This window comes from Myotis yumanensis, unplaced genomic scaffold, assembly GCF_028538775.1.
Source record: "Myotis yumanensis isolate MYYU_CA2020_CCGP unplaced genomic scaffold, mMyoYum1.0.hap1 SCAF_10, whole genome shotgun sequence".
NCBI lineage: Eukaryota > Metazoa > Chordata > Mammalia > Chiroptera > Vespertilionidae > Myotis > Myotis yumanensis.
This window is the reverse complement of record NW_027223761.1, coordinates 38,371,041-38,384,773: the sequence shown is the minus strand read 5'-3', so window position 1 is coordinate 38,384,773 and position 13,733 is coordinate 38,371,041. Positions and strand designations below refer to the sequence as shown.

Below are 13,733 nucleotides of genomic sequence, written 5' to 3'. Positions count from 1 at the left end.
CATCTAGGAGGCTCAGTAACTTTCTCCCACAGAGGCAGATATTCTTGAGTCACGACTCTGCTGAGATTATAAAGAGCACTGATATCATCTGGACTTTAATCAAGGATCCCTGGGCAAAGGCAAGACATCTGTCAATGAGAGATCCTGAGAATAGTCCTTGCTGAATTCAAGGTCAGGACTCAGACTGATGAGAAAGATTCTCGTAGGAGATTCTGTATAAATGTCATAAAGTATACCTGGATTTTTTCCTGGGAACCCCCTCATTTATCTCTCCTTTATCTCTTCTGCAGTCAAAATTTGCACAAAAGGGAGAAAGATGAAAAATACTTGTTTTTCTACCTATAAGAGGGGTAGCAGGTGTAAAATGTTTGCATGTGATCTTATAGTCTGGCACACGGAAGTGCCTGACAATGTTGACTCAATTCAAGTTTAAGAAGTAAGGAAATGTTTTTGAGTGGCTTCCAAACATTCTTGGAAAGTAGTGCTATCCTCAGAGGTGCTCCCCAGGAGGCAGTAGCAGCTTGGCTAACAAGTAGGCCATCATGAACAGACCTAATAAATGAATTTACTGTTGAAATTTGTACTGGTTTTCTCTCCATGACAATAAGTTAAGGCTGGAGGTGTTCAATAACTGTCTCCCATTCATGCAGATCTTGAAGGCAAAATGGTATGGAGAGACCATCCCCATCCTAGATGGCTCATTTGTGTTCATGATGTCAGGATTAATTCTTGAACTCTCAGGAGAATTGCCAGGATATTTTCTAGCTGATATATTAGTGGAAAGGGCTGCTTTGCAGTGCAGCTCTTATTAGAGCTTAAGTTCCTCTGGTCATTTTCATGAGTTCATCCATTCTGCTGCGAGTGAGATGACGGCACGAAGGACAGGGATTTTCCAAACAATATGTGGTTTGGTTTCAGTCACTATTGTCAAGGAAGAAAAGGAAAACAGTGAGAGGACACGGGCATGGAGTTAACAGTTGAGGAAAGAATGGTAGAGACACACTGGGAAGTATTTTGTAAGATCTACAAAGCTTAAAGAAAATATACCTTTAGCTGAAAAGTTAGCGTGTTCTTTATGAATTACTGGGCAAAATTTACACGAAGAGGCATGTCAGGTAACCAGTGTTTACTCAATATCTGACATGTGCTTGTCAATACACTGTGTGTTTGATAGAATGTTCTTGCTAAATTTCTCCCAGAAACTCTGCATAATAAGCATTTCAATCCTGATGTTACAGAAATTGACACTTGGGTACAGGTTACTTAATTGACTACCCTAAGCCAGTGCATTAATTCCACAAATATTTATTTAATGTCTATGACATGTTAGTCAATCACATGTGTGGGAAATGTAACATGGGATAAGACATATAACCTCTCTTATCTCAGATAGAGAAAAATGCCATCAAGAGAATTAAATGAAAGTTATATGACAGTGAGGGACTAAATGGCTGTTCTGAACTGTAGAATCAGGAAAGCCCTTTCTAAGGAACCTACCCTTACTTTGTGATTGAAATGCAGTAAGCAGCCCACCTTTGAAAGATCTAGGGGCGGGGAAACAACACATAAGAAATAGCTAGTGCAAAGATCTCACAGTGAGAATAAGCTTGACCTGTTCAAGGGATATGAAGACAATCAGTGTATCCAGACCACCTGTCTCATGTGTCATCTTAAACACCCTGTGTGAGAGAAATAGTACTATTGTGCCCATGCTTGAGATAAGGAAACCATGGCTTAGGAACTTATTTTGTGAAGGCGATAAAGTTTGTTGATAAATTCTGTGTTCACATTTGATTGCATTATGATGACATTTTTAGCGTCTGACTTCTTTACTAGTCAAAGTAGAAGGCTATTTTACCGGTTTGTCCACGTACTTGCAGCATAACCTGGTAAATACAAGCATTTGTGTCACAAGAGTTCAACAAATAAATGGGGTGCCATCTTCCCCAGGAAGCCTCACTGGGTTTTTTCTTAGGCGCACTGACTAATTCTTCCCAACTCTGTTGTTTTCTCTCTTTAGCCTTTACCTAATTTGGACAGGTGCTAGAGGTTATTAGCTGTCTCCTTCAATACATTTCAATACCCATTAAGATATAGTCACATCACCTAGCAATATGATAACTACATATTGACATTTAATACATACTAATTTAATGAATAATGTGTAAACTCTCAGAGTGGTATACTTGGAACAAAACAAACAAAACTAGGATTTTCTGATCTAAACAATAAGCTACATTTTCTGTAGCATAAAATGTTACCTGGTTGCCATAACTACTCCTACACTAAGGAGCATATTGGGATCACCAGGGCAGTCTTCTTGAGAGTTATATATTCTCATTACAAGGCCAATCTTTCAAAGAGAAAAGAAAAACTTCAGGAGAAATCGGCATGTTTAGAAATTCTCACTGTGATTCTGTTACTTCCTTTTTTCATTTGTACTGATAATAAATACGACTTCCCTCATTATGCTCAAGGGAACAGGTGATTGAGAGTATATTAATATGGCATCATTCCCATTGCTTCTGAGGGACAGAGTTTGAGGGAGATGTTTTCTGGCCCAGCATTTTGTGATAAATTCACCCTCATTGGGATATACACTTCTGTAGACTGAAAGGGCCAATAATTGATTTCTTTCCCTGACAACCCTGTTATTCAGTTCAGTCATGCCCACCCTTGCTGAGAGATCTAGGGACTTAGTATGCCTGATTTCTTTGAGATATCAGTGGAGACCTACAGGAATTTGAGGCTGCTTCTTGATACTACGCCACCTTGCAGACTCTTTTGTCCAGTCACCACATCAGAACCCTGAACAGTGGACACTGTAAACCAATCTACCTTCCAGGAGATACATCAAAACCATGGCCAGCCTGGGGACCCCTGGGACCATCATGCCATTCATCATTCCCCACCAGACTGAACTGGAGGGTTTTTCTGGCGGCTACACTTAACTTCAGGGCATGGAGCAATGTTCGAAGGTGGAGCAATGGGGAATATTTATCACCAAGTCTTTGGAAAAGTGCATCCAGCTTTCTTTCAACCCAATCAGAATAACCGTCAGCTTTGAGTCAGCTTTTCTACAATTTTCAGAAAAGATACGGTAGTCTTCCCTTATCCGTGGGGTTATGTGCCAAGACCCCTAGTGGATGCCTGAAACTGCGGATAATACTCAAGCCTGTATATGTTGTGTGTTTTCCCTCTACATACATACTTTTTCATATAAAGGAAGTGCTTTATGACTTCACGTTAGCATATTCGAATTGCTAACATCACTATTTTGTACTTTGGGGCCACTATTAAATAATATGTGGGTTACTTGAACACAAGCACTATGGTACTGTGCCAGTCAAATTGATAACCAAAACAGCTACAAAGTGACTAACTGGGGTGAGGAGTAGCACATATACAGTGTGGGTATGCTTCACATCCTGGACTGGACAGAGTAGGACAGTACAAGACTTCATCATGCAACTCAGAATGGCCCACAATTTATTAAGAATTTTATATATATTGAATTTTCCACTTAATATTTTCAGATCACAGTTGATACAGGGTGGAAAAATAAAGGACTATGTTTTATTGAGTTATAGGTATGAATTCTGATAGAAAAATTAACAATTTATGTATATTAGAGGTTTATGAGGCTCATATTTTTTCTGACTCTACATGGCTTTCTAAGATCATATATATGTATAAACTTATTTCCTTAGTTCTTACAGTGAGGGTATATTAGATCCATCGCCAAAGGAATACTTGTTATTTTATAAACCACAGATGCATGATTTTGAAATCATAGTGAGTAGTCAAAGGAAAAACACAGGTGGAAGGGACACAAATAATCAAACTGTCCATATTTTACAGCGACCTTTACAATTAAATAATGAGTGAAATATGGAAATTGCAGCAGGATTTTATACATGTTTTTCTTTACTCCTCCCTGCTTAATTCTTGTGGTACAATGCAGTCACTTAATTAACCTTGAGATTAGACCAAGAATGATTTTGTAGTGGAATAGGGAATTGAGCAGCATTAGAGGGGCCTGTGTTCAAATCCAAGCTCTGCTTCTATTACATACAAATTACATACAGTCATTTAATCTCCATGATAACCACTTTTCTCCTGTGTAACATGGCTCTACATATACTTTCTTGCAAGGTTACAGTGCTGTGCATACAGACCTGTCAGATATTAAGTGCTCAGAACCTGCTAGTTCTATTCCCATTTGCTAAAACCTCACATGGTTTATAGACTTTTCCTATGGGTGCCCAACAGTACTTACCTGCTCACAGTTGCCTGGAACACTGTATGAGCTCTTCAGCTTAGTCAGCTGTGTGAAGTCAACCCCTCTTGGCACACTTTGCTTTGGTCGAGAGTTTGCAGTCCTCTCCTCAGTTTGTAAATAGCTAACCTCCTCACGTTGCTATTGTCTGTGTGCTAATTATGCCAGGAAAGGGAAACAATAGCGTTTCTCTCCAGTCCAACTGTACTCTTGGTATTTTCAATACATTTTAACTGTCGATTAACACCCACGGCAATTTGGTTATTAGTGGATGGAGCACAATGTTCATGGTAAATAGAAATATAAAATAAAATTCCATTTTATGTCAAGGAGAAGTCACTTCCAATCTCTTAAAAAGACAAAACATTAATCTACATAAGGAACTCATTGCTCATGCACCGTTTTCTACAGTTCTTTCTGCAGTATTATTTAGGGATAAGTTTTTAAGCCATTTTCCCCTTTGAATCCCTGTGATATGCTCAGTCTGTGTCTGAGATTACAAAGTTCCTTATAATGATAGCGTAGAATCTTTTCTATTCCTTATGTCTGGAGCCGAGTTTCCTGTGAATTCCAATGAGAATTTTGTCACCTGAGACCATTACCCTTGGCACCACTTGGAGCTTCTTCCTCTCCATTAATCACCAAGATGATTGTCCTCTGTGGACTTAGAACTCATTGTGGTCTCCACAAAACATTGTTTTATTCTGATGTAGTATCATAATTATTCAGTGAAGTTTGTTCTTATTTGTCTGAAAAGACAAACCAAGTAATTGAAACTCAACTTGTTCAAGTACATTTTGAAATGTGGATGATTCCTTCTGGTATATTTTATTTCCTATTCAATACATTTTTTTTATAGTTCTGAAAATTTGCCATGCCCCACAGGTCTTCTGTCCTACATACAGGGCTAGGGAGAGGGCCTGTCCTACTGGGTGTTGCCCAGGGAATCTGCCAGAAGAAAAGTAGAAAAGAATATGTACACATAGTCATGATTGTTGTGGCTGCTTTCTCATGAAGAAACTCTTCTTTTTGCTAAACAAGAAAATCTGCTGTAATCGACATCTCCATTTACTGTAGTTACACTCACAATTTTTTCTAGTATTTCAAGAAAAGTTTAAAGCATAAAGGCAGTCTCTTCAATAAATGATGTAGGGGAAATTATACCAAAAAATGAAATTATTCCACCAGCTTACACCATACACAAAAATAAACTAAAAATGGATAAAATACTTAAATGTAAGTTGTGAAACCATAAAAATCTTAGAAGAAAACATAAGTAGAAAAATCTCAGACATCTCACATAGCAGAATTTTCACCTATGGCAAGAGAAATAAAAGAAAAAAAAATAAACAAATGGGACTATATCAAACTAAAAAGCTTCTGCACAGAAAAAGAAACCAGCATCAAAATGAAAAGAGAACCCACTATATGGGAGAACATTTGCCAATGATACATCTGATAAGGGGTTAATTTCCAAAATGTATAAAGTACTCATACAGCTCAACAAAAGGAAGACAAATAATCCAATTAAAAAATGGGCAGAGGACCTGAATAGACACTTCTCCAAAGAAAGAGGACATGTAAATGGCCAAGAGACATATGAAAAAATGCTCAAAGTCACTAATCATCAGAGATATTAAAACGACAATGAGGTACCACCTCATACTTGCCAGAATGGCTACCATCAATAAATTAACAAACAGCAAGTGGTGACGAGCATGTGGAGAAAAAGGAACTGTAGTACACTGTTGGTGGGACTGCAGACTGGTACAACCACTATGGAAAATAGTGTGGAGTTTCCCCAAAAAATTAAATACAGAATTTCCATTTGACCAGTGACTCCACTTGTAGGAATATATCCTGAGAAGCTTCAAACACCAATCAGAATGAATATATGCGCCTCTATGTTCATAGCAGCACAATTTAGAATAGCTAAAGTCTGGAAACAGCCCAACTGCCCATCAGTAGATGAGTGGATAAAAAAAGCTGTGGTACATTTACATCATGGAATACTATGCAGCTATAAAAAAGGAGGATCTCTTACCCTTTGAGACAGCATGGAGGGAGCTGGATAGTATTATGCTAAGCAAAATAAGGCAGTCAACAAAAGATAACTATCACATTATCTCATTCATATGTGGAATCTAATGGGCAAAATGAACTGATGAACAAAAGAGATCCAGAGACATAGAAGCATTGAACAGACTGAGGAATCTCAGAGGGAGGCAGGGGTGGGAGGTAGGAAGAAATTAACCAAATACGTAGATGCATAACCCATGGACACAGATAATAGTGCAGTGAAGGCCTGGGGAGGGGGAAGGAGGAGGATAAAGAGGGTGAGGAAGGAGACATCTATAATACTTTCAACAATAAATAATCCTGTATAATAAAGACGTAATATGCAAATTAACCCTCAGCCCTCACAAGATGGCTGCCTACGACCAGGCCAGCAAGGGGGGTTAGTGAGGGATGACCAAATGACTGAAAAGGCAGTTTGTGTGGGACAACCAGGCCGGCAGGGTGGAGGCAGTTGGGGACAACCTGGCCAGCATCCTTGCTAAGGTGCCAGGCTTCTGAGTGAAGCCATCTTGGATTCTCTACACATGCCCAGATGCCACCTGAATATTACTAAGTGATTCCTGTTAATGCCATGTAGAACAAAAGAAATGCTGAGTCAAACCCAACCTGAATTTCTGATTACAAAACAATGTAATATAAAACAATGATTTTGAAGTGCTGGTAAGGATACGGAGGAAAAGAAACTCTCGTGCACTGCTGGTGGGAATGCAGATTGGTGCAGCCACTGTGGAGAACAGTATGGGGATTCCTCAAAAAACTAAAAATGGAACTCCCATTTGACTCAGTGATTCCACTTCTAGGAATATATTCCAAGAAGCTAGAAACACTAATCAGAAAGGATATATGCACCCCTATGTTCATAGCAGCACAATTTACCATAGCTAAGATTTGGAAACAGCCTAAGTGCCCATCAGCAGATGAGTGGATTAAAAAACTGTGGTACATCTACACAATGGAATACTATGCTACTGTAAAAAGGAAAGAACTCCTACCATTTGCAACAGCATGGATGGAGCTGGAGAGCATTATGCTAAGCGAAATAAGTCAGTCAGAGAAAGATAAATATCACATGATCTCACTCATTTGTGAATTATAATGAACAACATAAACTGATGAACAAAAACAGAACCAGAGACAGAGAAACATCGATCAGATGCTCAAACCTCAGAGGGAAGGTAGGGGAGGGAGGGGGTAAGGGGGAGAGATCAACCAAAGGACTTGTCTGCAGGCATATAAGCCTAGCCAATGGACACAGACATCAGGGGGGTGAGGGCATAAACGGGAGTGGGTGGGGGGGAGGGCAATGAGGGGATAAGGACACATATATAATACCTTAATAAAGAAAAAAATAAAATAATGATTTTGTTTTAAGCCACTGAGTTTTGAGTGACTTGTTATGCAGTAATGGATAATGTGAACATCACTTTTCCTCAACTAATAAATGACATTCCATTCACATTTACTGAATAATCGAAGCCAAAAATTTCTGAGGTTTTCCTCAATTTCTTTTTTAAAACATATCTCTTAAGTTTTTTATTTTTATTTTCCAGTTACAATTGATACACAATATTATATTAGTTTCAGGTGTACAAAAGATTAGATATTTTTATTAGAAGTGATTACCCCAATGTACCCATCTGACACTGTGTACATAGTTATTACAATATTAGTGACTGTTTTCCCTATGCCAGTGGTTTGGCAAACTGTGGCCCCTTGAGTGTGGCTCTTCCACAAAATACCATGTGCAGGTGCGCACGTACAGTGCGATTGAAACTTCGTGGCCACACTGAAGGGGCCAAAGAGCCGCATGTGGCTCGCCAGCCGCCATTTGCTGACCACGGCCCTATGCTGTACTTTACATGCCCATGAAGGTTTGTATAACTAACAATTTGTACTTCTTAATACCTTCACCTTTTTCACCCATCCCCCCAACCCCACTCACATCTGTCAACCATCAACTTGTTCTTTGTATTTATGAGTTTGTATCTGTTTTGTTTATTTTATATTTTTGATTCCATATATAGGAGAAATAAGTCATGGTATTTGTCTTTCTATGGCTGACTTATTTGACTTAGCATAATACCCTCTAGGACCATTCATGTTGTCACAAATGGCAAGATTTCATTTTTTATGGCTAAGTCATATTCAATGGATATAACACATTTTCTTCATCCATTTGTCTGTTAATGGACACTTAGGTTGCCGCTATATCTTGGCTATTGTAAATAATGCTGCAGTAAACATAGGTGTGCAGATATATTTTCAAATTAGTGTTTTGCATTTTTTTCAGATAAATACCCAGAAGTAGAAATGCTAAATCATGAGGGAGTTCTATTTTCATTACTTGAGGAACCTCCATACCATTTTTCATAGTGACTGTATCAATGTGGAATCCCAACAACAGTGCACAAGGGGCCCTTTTCTCCATGTCATCATATACACTTGTTATTTGTTGATTTTTTATGATAGCCATTATTGACCCAGTGATCCCACTTCTAGGAATATATCCCAAGTGTGAGGTGATATCTCATTATGATTGGTAACTTGAGCATCTTTTCTTATATCTATTGGCCATCTGTATGTCTTCTTTGAAGAAATGTCCATTCAGGCCCGCTGCCCATTTTTTAACCAGAATGTGTGTGTGTGTGTGTGTGTGTGTGTGTGTGTATTAAAAAAAAGAATAGATATTAATTCTTCTTTGAATGTTTTATAAAATATACCTGTGAAGCCATCTGGTTTAGGAATTTTGCTTGTTGGGAGTTTCTAAATCACTGATTTGATTTTATTAGTAGTTATTTGTCTGTTCAGATTTTATATTCAACATGATTCAGCCTTGGAGGATTATATGTTTCTATGATTTCCTTCGTTTCCTCCAGGTTATCTAATTTGTTGGGATATAATGGTTCACTCAATTTTCTTTTATTATTATATTTATGATATATTATTATATCAAATCCCACAAAATGACAGGCTTCACTAAGCAATTATTTTTTTGAGAAGCACTCTCTTCAGAGCCCCTTTAATGTCATTGTTCCGGAGGCTGTAGATGATGGGGTTCAGCATGGGGATCACCACCATGTAGAACACAGATACCACCTTGTTCTGTTCAGTTGAGTAGTTGGACTTGGGCATCACATAAATGAATGTGAGGGTCCCAAAGTACAGACTTACTGCTGTGAGGTGGGCAGTACAAGTGGAGAAGGCCTTGCGGCGCCCCTCTTTGGAGCGCATCTTCAGGATGGTGATGAGGATGTACATGTAGGAGAAAATTATGACAAACACTGTGAACACAATGATGGAGCCACATGTGAATGAGGGGACAACTACAGGGATACTGTTCTCAGAACAGGAGAGCTCAACTAGAGGAGCAAAATCACAGAAAAAATGATTGACTCGATTTAGTCCACAGAAGAATAAAAAATAGATGGAAATAGTGAAAGAGCAAGCATTGACAAAACCAGCTATGTAAGCCACTATGAGGAACTGGACACAGACTTGTGTGGTCATTTTGGTTGAATAAAGCAGTGGGCTGCAGATTGCCACAAAGCGATCATATGCCATGATAGCTAGAAGGAAGCACTCCACTGTCCCAAAGACAGCAGCTGAACCAAGCTGGGTGCAACATCCATGATAGGAGATGGGAATTCCCTCCACCAGGAAGTTTTCAAGCATATTGGGTGTGACAGTAGTTGAAAGGCATATGTCAGCAAAAGCCAACTGGCTCAGAAAAAAATACATAGGATGATGGAGCTGAGGAGAGATACTGATAAGAATAATTATGCTGAGGTTGCCAGATACAGTCACCAGGTAGATACACAGGATGATCATGAAGAGGATGACTTTAAGGACGGGGTCATCAGTTAAGCCCAGTAGAATGAAGCCTGTCACTGCCGTATGGTTTCCATCCCACAGGGAATCCATGAGATAATGTTGCTGCTACCAAACGAACCAGTGATGAAAGATTATGTTAAAGAAGTTTGAATTCAGTGGTTTATATTTTCATTAATGTACATGGGAGTTATTAGAAGCAAAATAATTATTCATGCTAAGTTTGGAGTTTATTTTAGAGTCCAGAGCTACGTGCAGTGAATCTTGTATATCTTAAAAATTGTTTTAAGTTAATCAGAAAGAGTACAATTTCTATCAGTAAAATAAGATCATTTTTTAAAAGGAGAATTATTTTTAATAGGACAAAGAAGAAATAGATAGAAATTTCACATTAAAATTACAAATAAAGACACCTATTGTAAATTTGTTGTGTATAGTTAACATTTCCAATTACACTATTATTATATTGAGTAGTTTGAAATCAACCTAAATATTGTATAAATTTATTTAAGCAAATAAAATAATTTCCTAGAATAACTGTTTTATAAATAGAATATTACAGAATGAAACAAATTTAGTTTCAACTTAATAAGCAGATGAATAAAATTACAGCCTAAAAAGTTCAGAAGCTTACCCAGGTTCACCCAGCTCATGGCCAGGTTGAACCTCACCTCCCAGTTTTCTGGCTGTATGTTCTTGACTTGATCAAAAGTATCTGATTGTGAGAGTGAACTTTCTCTTTCCACGGAAGAATGAAGCCCATGTGTCCCTGGCTGGCAAAGAAGCAGAGAAGCAGAGCTGTCTAGCCCAAAGCGCCTGGCTCATTGGCATTGAATTGGCCCCAAGGGTTATTTATTGACGCATTCAATCAGGGTTAGCTATCATGAAAATCCTTCAGTGACTGCCCACAGCTTACAGCAATGGGTTTCACACTTCGCTTGCATAAAGCTGGAGTATGTTTTCAATGTAAGCTTTTCAGTACTGGGGGTGCGTGAGGGAGGAGAGAGCATTGACACATAAAAGATTATTCGGGGTCTACTTTTGTTTCAAAATTTATATTAACATTCTGGGTAGGAAACTCTCTTGTTTTCCCTGGAGCTTTTAAGTTGAACCTGCTAGTTTCATAATTCTCTTTGTCAATCCAGCGAATATTTAGAATCATATTGAAGGGGGACCATTATAATTTCCTCTAAAATATTGCCCTTAAAGTTCAATATATTGCACTTTTATTTTTAAGTGCTCCAAATGTGTGATTAATCAATATTATCTTCTGATTTATATAATACTTGAAAAAATTTTCAAAAATATGTTAAACATAAAAATATGCTAACTCCAGTATTTTATATAAACTTAAGAAAGCATCTAAGTATTTTCAACTTAAAATCATAAGCCTAAAAGTAACACACTTTATATTAGATTCACAAGTCTAATTTGTTGGATACTTTAATATGCAAATTCTCTTAAACATTTATGGACTTGAATATTAATTTACACAAAAAGGTTCCTAAATGTAACCTTAAATCTTTAGTATATATTTGATTTAATTAATAATAATTCCTGTACCTTTTTTATCTCCTAGGGTTACAAAGGCACTTACCAGATAAGGAAACAATCGTATCATTTTATCTTGAGTGGCTTGAGGCTTCTGATACCAAGTTCCAAGTTTATTTTTGAGCAGAGAAAAACAGGGCCTCATGCTTGCCCAAGAAATTGGAGCAGGGCTTGGGTCCCTGGCCTCTAAATGGGCACTTTAAAGCCATTCTTCTACAAAAAAAAACACACAAAAAAGTATGTGGTTGCCTGTAAGCTAAAGCATTCAGAACAATGAATAAATGGAAATTTTGGATATTTACAAACAGTAAGTCTCCAAAGCATCTCAAAGCCAGTGAATTAATTAGCATTATGGTTGAGTGTCAAGTTTAGAGAGAGGAAAAGATCATGTGAATTTCTGGTCTTATCGGTGGATAAACGAGGAGTCCTGATACCCTGAATTATATTAGTTTATATCCACTAAAAAGACTGTAGAAACTTGGGTTAATTCAGCTAAGGTTACTTGCTAGCTGACTGCTGGATTACATCTGCCTTGTTTCTCCACCAGGCCTTGTGGGTGCAACTTTAGAGAATAAATGGAAATCATAGATTCCTCACAAAAGCCAAAATCTTACCTGTTGAGATAGGAATTCATTCATCTTACAGAAATAAATTAAACTCACTGATGTTATATAGTAGGCATGTTTTTATTATTGTTTGCCTTTGGGAATAAACCTCTGAAGATTCTAGAGATTCAAATGTGAATTCAAAAGCACCAGGCATCATTATCACATTCTCAAGTGAGTATTGAGCAGTTCACTTCACACAAACACAAGTAATCTTTAATGGGTCTGTCAATTTCCCACAGTGGCTGCACCAACCTTCATTCCCACCACCAACAGTGCTTGAGGGTTCCCTTTTTTCCACATCCTCACCAACACTCCTTTGTTCATTTATGGATGGTAGTCATTCTGACAAGTGTGAGGTGATATCTCATTGTGGTTTTAATTTGCATTTCTCTGATGATTAGTGACATTGAGCATCTTTTCATATGTCTGTTGGCCACCTGCATATCCTCCTTGGAGAAGTGTCTATCCAGCTCCTTCCCGCCCCCCCTTTTTTTTTACTTCCACTAGTTTTTATTGGTTAACATCTTGGTGTTTGCAAACTGTTTAATTTTTTTAAAAAATCTTTATTGTTGAGAGTATTACAGATGTCCCCAGTACTCCCCTGTTACCCACCTCCACTCAGTTCTTATGCCACCCCAGGCCTTCACCACCCTATTGTTTGTGTCCATATATGCATATATGCATGTGGTCTTTGGTTAATCTCTTCCCGCCCCCTCCTTCTCCACCACTTCCCTCTGAAATTCATCAGTCTATTACATGTTTTCATGCCTGTGGTTCTATTTTATTCATCAGTTTGTTTTGTTCATTAAATTCCTTGTTCATTTATTTGGACTTTTTATTCAGTTGTTGATAGATATGTATTTATTGCCATTTTATTATCTTACTAGAGGCCTGGTACACGAAGTTCATGCAGGGTAGAGTCCCTAGGCCTGGCCTCCCCACCTCTTCCTTCCCTAGCTCCCTCAGTGCCCTGCCGCCACCGCTGGTAGCCCACCATGTTCCATGCCGCCCCCTGGTGGTCAGTGCACGTCATAGTGAGCGGTCAAACTCCTGAGCAGACAATTTACATATTAGCCTTTTATATATATATTTTTTTCCCCTCTTTTTCTTCTTCTTAAGAGTACCCTTCAACATTTCATGTAACACTGGTTTGGTGGTGATGAACTCCTTTAGCTTTTTCTTGTCTGTGAAGCTCTTTATTTGACCTTCAATTCTAAATGATTTGCTGGGTAAAGTAATCTTGGTTGTAGGTCCTTGCTAGTCATCACTTTGAATATTTCTTGCTACTCCCTTCTACCTGCAAAGTTTCTGTTGAGAAATCAGCTGACAGTTGTATGGGTACTCCCTTGTAGGTAACTAACTGATTTTCTCTTGCTGCTTTTAAGATT

At 38.2% G+C, this 13,733-nt stretch overlaps 1 protein-coding gene across 1 annotated transcript; it reads right to left on the bottom strand.

Moving 5' to 3' along the window:
* Positions 1–9,334: 9,334 nt before the first annotated feature.
* LOC139018050 (olfactory receptor 5P76-like) lies at positions 9,335–10,280 on the bottom strand. Its single transcript, XM_070426687.1, has one exon. It carries the CDS (start codon positions 10,277–10,279, stop codon positions 9,335–9,337), a length of 945 nt encoding a protein of 314 aa, XP_070282788.1. The 5' UTR covers position 10,280.
* Between the last annotated feature and the right edge of the window lie 3,453 nt (positions 10,281–13,733).

Excerpts from the sequence above, each read along its gene's own strand:
- LOC139018050 (XM_070426687.1), bottom strand. The coding sequence starts at position 10,279 with ATGGATTCCCTGTGGGATGGAAACCATACGGCAGTGACAGGCTTCATT.